The 12,238-nt window shown below is 35.7% G+C and overlaps 1 protein-coding gene across 3 annotated transcripts in view; it reads left to right on the top strand.

Annotated features, from left to right (window-relative positions):
* The window catches only part of LOC115291618 (multidrug resistance-associated protein 1-like), a 91,342-nt gene that overhangs the window by 17,516 nt on the left and 61,588 nt on the right, over positions 1–12,238 (top strand). For all 3 annotated transcript variants that reach the window (XM_029939137.1, XM_029939136.1, XM_029939135.1), the window contains exons 5-6: positions 2,024–2,201; positions 11,118–11,372. In XM_029939137.1, the coding sequence (XP_029794997.1) occupies positions 2,024–2,201; positions 11,118–11,372 (433 nt within the window). The remainder of the gene's footprint in view (positions 1–2,023; positions 2,202–11,117; positions 11,373–12,238) is intronic.

Genomic DNA, 12,238 nt, shown 5'->3' with positions numbered 1-12,238 from the left:
CCTTTTTTTCTTTTGATAAGAAAAATTACTAAACAGGACTGTCTATAAGATTGAAAATACATCGTTATGTTATCATGACTCGTGTAATGATCAAACACATAAAAATAATACTTTCATTAACTTGTTTCTTGCTGATTGTTGTGATTACTCTTTTTCCCCCTTTCTATGAATTTTATTATAATATTAGTCAAACAAAAAATGACTTCATATCTGATATGATGAATGTGGTTTTATGATCTTCACCATGTATTGATCACAGATTATTTCTAGTACTTTCTGATTTATATGTGTAGAACCACTGTGATAATTATTGGTAGTCATTTAGTCATGTGGTTTTATGAGAAAGGAAAAAGTCGATTGGTAGATACATCCAAAATAAGAAGAATAGTGCACTTCTTTCAGGAAATTTAATTCATAGACCAAGAAAACATTTAGTAAGTTGCTCTTGTAAAAGTAATCTGGTGTCCCAGTAGATAGTATCTGATAGAGATCCACTGATAAGTACATAATCTCCTATTATTTTATGTAGATGGGATATAGAATAATTTAATAGTGTCATTGAGAATATGCAATGCTCCATATAATTTTCAATGACTAGAGGTTTTATTTATTTTTTTAAATATTTTTTAATGTTTTTTATTTATTTTTGAGAGACAGAGAGAGACAGCTTGAGCAGGGAAGGGTCAGAGAGAGAAGGAGACACAGAATCTGAAGACAGGCTCCAGGCTCTGAGCTGTCAGCACAGAGCCCGACGCGGGGCTCGAACCCACGAACCACGAGATCATGACCTGAGCCGGAGCCAGATGCTTAACCGACTGAGCCACCCAGGCACCCCAGTAGAGGTTTTAAAGTTATTTAGAAACACTGGTATATATTCGATTCCAAAGTAGAAGTTTAATAAAGTTAATATTTTGAAGTACTTGGTTTATTAAAGCAATTTGGACAATAAAAAATTGCTTTTAATTTTTCACCCATATGTTGTCTGAGCTGTGAATAAAATAGATCAAAGCTTAGACATTCATCCTTTATTTTTTAAAAATGTAAACTTTAAAAATGTAAACACATAAAGAATGAATTTTTATTTTTTTATTTTAAATTTATTTTTAAATTTTATACCATTTATTTTTGAGAGAGAGAGAGAATGGCAGGGGGCAGAGAGAGAGGGAGACACAGAATCTGAAGCAGGCTCTAGGCCCTGAGCTGTCAGCACAGAGCCTGATACAGAGCTTGAACCCATGAGTTGTGAGATCATGACCTGAACCAAAGTCGGACACTTAACTGACTGAGCCACCCAGGTGCCCCTAAAGAATGTATTTTTAAATTTAGTATTCTTAAAATAATTTAGGTATAGTCTTACCTAATTACATGTGGTTTCCTCTGATTTTAACCTTAAGTTCATTGAAAATGGCTATTTACAATGACAGAGCACATTTCTGCATCTGCAGAGCTCAGAGTAAATAAAAAGTACATTTCTAAAACACCTAATGTTATACGTTTTACCTACAAAATAACAGGAACTACTTAAATAAACCAAGAATTGAGCCTTCAAAATAAATGACATATTAATCTGTAGTACCAGAAAGAATATATCCAAGTTGTTTTCACTATTATATAGAATATATGTAAGTCTTTACAAATTATTATTAGTAGTAGTCACATAGATGCAGTTTTAAAAAGGTTAAGAGTACCACTATATGTTATTGACAATGACATGAGGCATTCTGAGTTTTAGCCAGTGTATAGTTGAAGGATACTAAGCAACTAAGATGGTTATGATTAGAGCCATCCCCCTTGTCTAGCTTCAAAGCAGCATTGCCCCTAACATCACGGCTCTGCGCTTAAGAGAAAGTAAGGGAAGAGCATTGAATGTTATATGTACGTGATGAATCACTGAATTCTACAAGTAAGCATAAGAGTATGTGTGCATGTGTGACAATTGGACAACACTTAACTCTCATTAGCATTTAACTACTGTAGATGTTTAACATTTCTTCACCGTTTTCAATTTTTATATGACATTCAGGCAAATGATCATTTTCTGTGAACATCACCAGGATTTTGGATGGAGCGGCTACGGTTACGCTTTGGCACTTTTTGTTGTAGTCTTTTTGCAAACCTTGATCCTTCAGCAATATCAACGTTTTAACATGCTCACTTCGGCAAAAATTAAGACAGCTGTAATTGGACTCATCTACAAAAAGGTATACAAAATGAAGGAATTCTCAATTTCTAAATGGATTCTTTCCTTGTAGTCTTTGAAATAGGAAATTATATTAAAAGTTCTTAGGGTGCCCACTGAGTATACATTTATTTTGCTTTAAAAGAACTTTGACTCATCAATACTGGTTGTATTAATATCTCTATAGGGTTCTCTCTAGTCCTTACAGTCCCTGCAACTTCTAGTGAGCCCTAATCCATGAAGCTAGATGATGGTTTCTGTCCACTGATGTGTCACTGAACTCCTCCTCACAAAGTGAATAGCATGGAATGTTTTCATGTTTGTCTGTTTATGTATGAACATTTCTTCCTTCCACGATGGTTTTCATCCTGCATACTACTTTTTTCTTGTTCCCGTGTTCACTCTGCTTCTCTTGACTCTGCGCCTCACCCCCAAAAAAGAAACCTGGCTGATATTTAACTTATCATAACCCTGAAGTTTAATTTGTTCTTTCTTGAAAATACAATTTTAAATAACACCTCATTACCATCCAGAGTCTTTTATTTACATCCTAATTATAAACCATTAAGGAGTTTCTGCCTTCCCTTAGTTATCACTTGAATTATTGAATTTAGGGTATTTTGCATTCTTACTACTCTTTTGTAAATTGTGGGCTCCTTAAGTGTGGAATAGAAACCTATTTACCTGTTGTACCTTTATCATCTGGGAGAGTGACTGATATATACATCTTTATAAAAGCTGGGTGTCTGGGGCGCCTGGTGGCTCAGTCAGTTGAGTGTCCAACTTTGGCTCCAGTCATGAGCTCATTGTTTGCAGATTCGAGCCCTGCATTGGGCTCTGTGCTGACAGCTTGGAGCCTGGAGCCTGCTTTGGATTCGGTGTCTCCCTCTCTCTTTGCCCCTCCCTGGCCCATGTCCTGTCTCTCTCTCTCTCTCTCTCTCTCTCTCTCTCTCTCTCAGAAATAAATAAAAACATTTAAATTTTTTAAAAAAAATATGGATGTCTGAGTAAATAAATAAACAAGCCACGTCTTCAAGAAATTAGGGGGAATTATTAGCATATATAATTAATGGGTGGAACTAAATGCAGGTTTTATAAGAGGTCAAAAGAGCAGGAAATCTACAATGACTGTGTGCAGTTAAGGAAGGTTTCACATAGAAAGGAAGCCTTGAAGTGGTCCTTGGGAAAGGTGTAGAATATGTATGAGTGGAAGGAAGTATAATTTGGGCTGAACTGGTCAGGAAGCATTACAGGCCATTTGGCCATGTGGGGCCGAAATGGGAATATGGAATAGTTTTAGCCCAAGTACTGGGTCATACTGCCACAGTCATAATTCTAGAGGCTATAAATTCTGAGAAATCCTAATAGGGAGGAAAGATACCAATCAGTCTAGGAATCGGTTTAAATGTTAACACTTGTTTTTGATATACAGTCCATAGGAAACAGGATTTCATTCAGTGATTAAGGTATTGGAGAATGGGTATAGGATTTCGGTGGGTTTACAAATTAAAAGAGGAGAATGTGGCAGAAATTAGAACAGCTGTCAAATAAAAAAGAATATCAAGTATTGGGGGTGATTCTGGGGGTGAAAGTACAAAGAGACCCTGGATATAATAATGCCAGAGGTCACACTGACTACAGGGATGAAACCATAGATTTCTTAGAGGGACTATTTAAGAACAAAGAGCACTTAGCATCAAAGGAGTATATCAGTCAAGTCAGCTCAGTAGATCTTGCCATAGGCGTTACAATTTAATTCCAAGTCCATCAAACAAGCAGCAGAAGACATTACAACCTGCTATAACCTGCATGGATGCGCTGAGGTAGCGTGTGCACATGCTGCTGGTATAAGGCTGGTTGTTTGTTTGTTTGTTTGTTTGTTTTCCGAGTCTCCTCTCCTACACTTGCTTTTCAGAGGGGGTCTCTCTCCATGTGACTAATTAGTGTAGTTAAATGTCTCTTCTTTCTCTTCTCTCTCTTCTCTCTCTCTCCAGGTTATAGAATTCTGATTTTCATCATATTTAGATACCTTCCAAATGAGATACATGTCCAAAATGTCTCTCATAGTGGCACCAGCTACCTATATTAATCTGACATTGGCTCTCGTTTATCAAGGACTTGTTTTTAGAGTGGGATAAACCTGATCTCAGACCCTGTTCTTGCTGAGGAGGGGAGCCATTAGGACTTTCTGGTTCTCTGTCCATTCACATGCTGCCCGTTTGGAATAAAGGTCAGGGAATACTATTTTTAATGGGTGAAGAGGATTAGAAGGTACAGAGCTTCTAGTTAAAAAATAAATGTCAAGGGGATATAATGTGCAGCATGATGACTATAATTAATAATACTGTATTTTGTATTTGAAAGCTGCTAAGAGTAGTTCTTAAAAGTTCTCATCACAAGATATTGTGTAATTTTCTAACAATGTGGAGTGATGGATGTTTAGACGTGATCATTTTGCAATGTATACAAATATGGAATCATGTTATACACCTGAAGCTACTATATGTCAACTAAATATATCTCAATTTAAAATGTTTTACTAAAATTTTTTTAATGTTTGTTTACTTTTTCAGAGAGAGAGAGTAAGAGAAGGAAAGAGAGTGGGAGAAGGGCAGAAAGAGAAAGAGACACAGAATCCAAAGCATGTTCAAGGCTCCGACCTGTCAGCACAGAGCCCAAAGTGGGGCTCAAACTCACAAACCAGGAGATCATGACCTGAGCCACTTAACTGACAGACGCTTAACTGACTGAGCCACCCAGGAACCCCAGTAGATCTCAAATTTTAAAAGAGGGAGGAGAAAAAAAAAACCCCAGAGATTTGGAGCATGGAGGCTGACAATGAGAACAGGTTTGAGTTAGAGACCAAAGTATTGTTTTCCATTGAAGGAATAATATGAGGATTTGAGATATCTGAAAAAAAGGTAAAATAAAATAAAGTGAAAGAAAATAAAACTTTCAAAAAAAATTTTTAACTAAAAATAGTACTACAGCCACACTATCTGGTTTGGCAGCCACTAGTCACATATGATTATTGAGCCCTTGAGCTGTAGCTAGTAAGATTAAGCAAGTGAATTTTTAATTTTAATTAAATGTAATAACCACACATTGCTAATGACTGCCATATTGGACAGTAGTACAGTGTCTAGACTCTACATTCATAGTTTAAAGATTTATTCTTACCTTAATTGTGATAATTATAAAATACAAGAAAATGGATAAAATTTAGATATATATTAATTTTTTTTAATGTTTATGTTTGAGAGATGTAGAGAGAGAGTGAGAAAGACAGAGAGAGAGGGAGGAGGAGGAGGAGGGAGAGGGAGACAGAGGACCTGAATCAGGCTCCGCATGGTCAGCCTGAAGTGGGGCTTGAGCTCATGAACTGTGAAATCATGACTTGAACCAAAGTTGGACGCATAACTGACTGAGCCACCCAGGCACCCCAGATATATTTTTTAAAATAAAGACACTCTATATGGCCAAGAAGAGGAGAGGAAGAATCCGAATTCTATACTTAGAGTCAGACAGAGAATTCTGGCATATTGTTTTGCATTTAGAGGAACGGAAGAAGACTGGGGTCTTATAAATGTTAAGAGGGTTTACCCTTAGGTGTACCGTATCTCATTAGAAGTATAGTAACTTTTGGTTTCGAATCACTGGGTGAGGAATTTTGAGGACCCTTCGAGCTCTAAATTAGGTGATTTCTGTGACTTATAGCAGTTATGGTCAGGAAACATGTCATGGTTAATATTGCATAAGATTGTATGATGGAGGTCTGAAGGATGAATTGCATGAGGCAGAGGCTCTACTGTTGGAAATGTGTGGTGAGAGGGAGTCCACAGATGAATACATGGCTTGCTCAGAAAATGAGTAGATTATTTAGCTAGAGATAATATTTTATGAGCAGGCTGGTGGGGAGGGATAGGATGATAAGAAAGAAGGGATTGTAGCTTATTTTTTTTAGAAACTTGAAAAATTCATTGTAAAAATGTACTTTAGTTCTGGAGGATTTTGGGACTCATTTGAGCCATCGGACAGATGGATAATCAAGAGAAAGTAATGAAAATAGGTAGGGTTGGAAATAAGGAATACTTTAGAACTATTTCAGTAGTTCTGGAAATAAAGATAGGAACCAGGACCATGAGAGTGAGTCTAGAAAGGAACAAATATATTACGGGGGGGAATGTGGAACGGCAAACAAATTGTACCATCAGATGATAAAATTAGATGTGAGTGAATTGAGTTCAATGATAATCAAGATCTCTCCAGTCAGTAAGAGGTTTTAAAGGCTGGAGCCGTATCTGGTCCATCTGGCTCTTGTTAGAGTACAGTTCAATCAATGCAATCAATGAAGTTTCACAAAGTGATGAAATTGTGTGTGTGTGTGTGTGTGTGTGTGTGTGTGCATGTGTAGACTAGGTAAAGAAAATATTCTAGAAAAGAAATCTCAAAACTGGATGGAGTTTAAAAATAACAGAGCTTTATGAATGTGATTATGATTACAATATGATTGGTAAATGAAAATTGGCTAATTTTCATTTTGATTAAAGAGTATTTATAAACTCCCAGCTTTTTATATGGTTTTAGATTTTACAGTTGTTGTTTTTTTTACCCTCAGTGTTGCTTTCTCTCTTTTATCAGTTTAAACACTTTTTGCCAGACAGTTCTGCAGTATGTTACATCATCCAGTGTAATTGTGGTGTCATATTGCAGGATTCTTATTGTTTCATATAACAAAGAGGCAATTTAGATGGTATAATTTAGGAATAAACGGTAACTAAATTTCTCTTCATGTCTTGTGAATTTTGTCCCTCACAGAAATGTAAAAGCTTAGTTGGCAGAAAAAACTATTGAAAGAAAAATCAGTGCTCTTGATGTTAAAAATGCAATGAAGAACAAAATCCAGTTATATACTGCACTTTAATCTTAATATTTTGAAAGCAGTTAATTTTTAAAGATAATTTTCTTTTGTATACTGAAGAAAATATGTGCAATGCATAAAATGGGGAAGAGAAAATGACAGCAATTCTCATAATTCTAGATTGCAAAGATAATTATTGATGTAATCTCTAATAATTATTTTATATGCATATATATATTTATAATACATTTTTAGTAATCTATTATTTATTTCATAAATAAATCTATCATTTATTTCATGATCGAATATGTTGAGAAAATCCTTTGTTATATGATTTCTGTAAGGTTTATTTTTTGTATTTAATCTGACTATATTTTAAATACATTTTATTCTTATATACAAACATAAATTTAAATAAATGCATAGCAGAAACTTTCATATATGTACACACTAAATTTTTTCCTACTATTGTCATTTTCGCTTGTTTTACTTGTCACGTTGTTAACTATCTTCACTCAAAATATGTATGGTTCACTCATTACATATCGAAGTGCTTTTTCCACATGTTCTTTATCATCATAGCAGTGCTGTCTTCTGATGGTAGGTTTGACAGCTGTTGCCAGCCCCCACCTCTGACCCCACCATTTTTGGATTACCTGTTTTGTTTTAATTTTACTATGTTTGGGTGCTTGTAAGTATTTCTTTTAAGGATAATTTTAACATTATAGAATTTGCAAATTTTACCAGGGTAAGAGGGGATACTGTTTTCTAACTAAATTGACTGGTACTTCCTGACTGTTTTCGGTTTGAAATATTTTCTTCACTCAGAAAGACTGTCTTCTATTTTACTTTTAATTACTTCTTATTATTCTTTACCTATAAAGTAATTGTTATGTATCTATATATATATATAATATACACACATGTATAATAAACACATGCAAACATATATATCTATTGCACTGTCTTAAGCACTATTATGTACATAGAAATAGATATATAATCAGTTATAGACATAGATGTAGCTGTATATATAATGCTTATATATGTAATATAAGGAAACTTAAAGTCAGAATAATTAACTTACCCATTTTTAAAGAGTTACTATGAAATAGAGTAGCTGGCTGGCCCTGGAACCCAAGCATTTCACCCTAGAAGTTGGTTATTCATTACTCTAAATTTATAAAGAATATAAATGTGTATAAAATGCATTAATATAACTATAACATGTTTAATATATTAACATATATCTATACTATATATTTAATATATTAATATGAATATAATACATTTAAAACATATGTAATATATATGTGTGTGTGTGTATTTATATCTCATGGATGTATAGCTTCCTGAATCTCCTCCATGCCTTTAATCATTTTTTAAATATTTCATATTTTAAAAAATACGTTTTCTCTAATATCTGGGAAAAGTTTTGGAACATATCTATTAGTTTAGGAATTCCAGTTTGGGGGCACCTGGGTGGCTTAGATGGTTAAGTGTCTGACTTTGGCTCAGGTCATGATCTCACAGTTAGTGCGTTTCAGCCCCACATCAGGCGCACAGAGCCAGCTGCAGATCCTCTGTCTCCCTCTCTCTCTCTCTCTGCCCTTCCCTTCTCTCTCTCTCTCTCTCTCTCGCCCTCAAAAATAAACACTAAAATTAAAAAAAAAAAGAATTCCGGGGCGCCTGGGTGGCTCAGTCGGTTAAGCCTCCGACTTCGGCTCAGGTCAGATCTCACGTTCTTGGGTTCAAGCCCCGCGTCAGGCTCTGTGCTGACAGCTAGCTCAGAGCCTGGAGCCTGCTTCCGGTTCTGTGTCTCCTTCTCTCTCTGCCCCTCCCCCTCTCATGCTCTGTCTCTGTCTGTATCAAAAATAAATAAAAACATTAAAAATAAATAAATAAATAAATAAATAAAGTAATTCCTTTGTTGTAATATCCATTTGGACTTTTGGTGCCTCCATTGCATTTGTAAACAGTTTGACAGTTGTATTTTCAATTTTAAATTATTTTTTTTGTTTTTACTCATTTTTTATTATGTTTTTTGACTATAAGATTATAAAGAGATATTCATATATTTCTCATGTTTCTTGTGATATTTTTTTCCCAATAGGTCATTTATTTGACTCTTTGGATAATTTAGGTACTTTGAACTATTCAATCTGCTAGTATTTTCATAAATACTAAATACTATGTAACTTTTCCTTCAATAAGTGTGGAGAAAATAGTTTATAACTTTTTATTATTAAGTTGCTGGTAGATTTTATTAGAGCTCAATGGACCTCTTTTTTTTTTAAATGTTTTTTATTTTTGAGACAGAGAGAGAGCATGAGTGGGAGAGGGGCAGAGAGAGATAGGGAAACACAGACTCTGAAGCAGGCTCCAGGCTCTGAGCTGTCAGCACAGAGCCCAACATGGGCTCGAACCCACAAACTGTGAGATCATGACCTGAGCCGAAGTCAGCCGCTTAACCAACTGAGGTACCCAGGTGCCCCTCAATGGACCTCTCTTAAGAAATGTTATAGGCTTAATGAAATGAGAGTTACAGTTCTTGGATTTCCATGGTTTCACTTGGCCAAATTAGATGAACAGTAACATAGGTATTTAGGTTAAAAACCTACCTTTGGGGGAGACATGGCTGAAGCCCCCCCCCTTGTAGCAATAGTAATGATTCTGTTTTATCACTAACACCACTCTCCCCTCCTTACTAGTCAGTAATAGAACTGTTTCTAATTTACTGTGCAGAAATGTAAACAAGGATTGAACACTATAGCAGCCATAAACGTTCACGGGATTCTGGAACCTTGTGACACTCCCAGCTGTGCAGACCATCCCCAACCCCCCAAAGAGGTTGTACCTCCCCCTTGCATGAAGGCCTCCTGCTTAAACTCAGAAATGTTAGAAGAGTTCCGCTGAAAGCTTTATCTACTTATTTTCCAGATGGGCCTTTTCTTTGGCTTTTTATTATTTAATTTTTGAAAAAAATGGACTTTGAGTGCTTCCTATATCGCATTTACCCTTGTTAGCCTCCGCTGTCTATCCTGTCTCTCTTTAAGTCAATGCAGTAGACATTCCCTAAAATTCTGGGCATATGAATGGTCTTTTACCTGACTTCTAGTCAGTACAGTTATCAATTCCCCACTGCTTTTACAGTTAATTTATTTTTTCACAGGGAATTTTAAGTCAGTGGGGAATTATATAAGTGAATTTCTAATATCAACCTTAGTATGAATTACCAATAATTAAACTTGGGAATATTGAATTCAGTATACAAATATTAAAATAACGTGCACAGAGAGAAAGTGAGAATTGGGCCTTGGAATAATATATTTCCATCTGCTCCATGAATCCTTTCCAATATTTTTATCTTCCTGAATTCCTAGCCCTTCTTAGCTATTTTTATACTTACGATCATTCTGTATGGGAAGTATATGTGTGTGAGGGGGTGGTAAGTAGACTCCAAACTAGATTATAATCTTCTTGAGAATTGGGACAGTGTTATTTTTAAGTTTTCTAGTTTCAAGCATAGTACTGTTCATCAGCATTCATTAGATATTTATTGGTTCATTTGTGTACTTTGTATTGATAAAATATAGATGGTTTAGCACTTTAGGGGGGGTCAATTAATAGAGAAGATCCTCAATGCTAAAAATTAGAATAGATTCTTTTTTTTTGGTGAGTTCTACAGTCATTGTGGGGCTTGACCTCATGACCTCAAGATCAAGAGTCACATGCTCTATAGACTGAGCCAGCCAAGCACCCCTAGAACAGATTTTTTTTTTTTACAATTTTGTAATCAGCGAAGAGTTCTTAGTGAAGATATTTGGGAATCCAAATGTTACTCTCTGCCAATATGTAGTGAATTTTAAAATTATAAGTTTTGATCAATAATTATACCTTCCTCATGTAAAAATATTAAAAAAGACTCAAATTTTATAATCCTAATACATAAATAATCTTGATCATATTCCTAAATATATTAAAAATTGATATTAAGTTACCATTGTTTGATGATAATGATGCTCCAAGTTCTAAGAGTTCTGGAACTCTTTAAAAATTTGGTTTTTTTTTTTCTAGGCCCTACTTTTATCTAATGTTTCTCGAAAGAGGTTTTCAACTGGGGAAGTTATTAACTTGATGTCAGCAGATGCCCAGCAGCTCATGGACTTGACAGCAAACCTCAATCTCCTTTGGTCAGCCCCTCTGCAAATCCTGATGGCCGTATCACTGCTCTGGCAAGAGCTGGGGCCCGCAGTGTTCGCAGGGGCAGCAGTCCTGGTGTTGGTTATACCAATAAATGCTTTAGTTGCAACTAGAGTAAAAAAGCTAAAGGTAAGAAAAAGACGGCCTCCTGTTACATGTGTCAGAGGCCAAGTTTTCTGACTTGTGTTGACAATAACCATCTAGGGAATTCTGCATATGTGGGAATAATCCAATTTTATCATTCATTCATGCAACCGATATCGATTGGACATCTGTTCTGTGCCGAACTACTGCAGTGAGCAGAACCGATGAGTCCCAGCTTTCACTGGAGGAGATGGGCATTAAGAAACGAATAAGTAGCATAATGCCTGATGTTAATTTGCATACGAAGAACTGTGAATTAGTCTAGGATGATAGAGTAACAAAGAGTGCCATTCACATAGAGCGGTAGTAAAGTCCTCAGGAACAATATGATATATCAGCAGGGCAAGGGAGGAATCATGTGGATGTCTGAGAAAAAGATTTACTAAGAAAAAGGAGCAGTGTGGACACAGTCTGGAGATAAGGGTGTGCTTGTTTTGCCTGAGGAGTGGCAGGGAGGCTGGTGGGCTACAGTGAGCAAGGAGTGCCTGCATCCAGAAAGTAGATAGTAAGTGCGTGACCAAAATAATTTTATTATTCTTCCTTTACATTCAGTCATTCTTCTTACTATCAGTACTTTATTTGACATCTACCATGTGCCAGACAGTGTGCACTATGCCGTACTCTAGAAATGGAGAAACAGGGTATATAGCTCATTGCACTAAGAATCCACAGTGTAAGGGGAGGGATGAATGGTTTCACATGTTAAAGTAGACACATATGCAGGTGTATTGCTTATGACACTTATTTTATTTTTTTAAATGGATGAAAGATTAACAACATCTATGTACTGATACAGAAAGGTGTCAATCATATATTAAAGGGAAAATAAAGAAACCTAGGTATGCATATAT

The sequence above is a fragment of the Suricata suricatta genome, chromosome 5, assembly GCF_006229205.1.
Source record: "Suricata suricatta isolate VVHF042 chromosome 5, meerkat_22Aug2017_6uvM2_HiC, whole genome shotgun sequence".
Classification (NCBI taxonomy): Eukaryota; Metazoa; Chordata; class Mammalia; order Carnivora; family Herpestidae; genus Suricata; species Suricata suricatta.
Note: the sequence above shows the minus strand (reverse complement) of the source record. Positions and strands in the feature narration are given on the sequence as shown.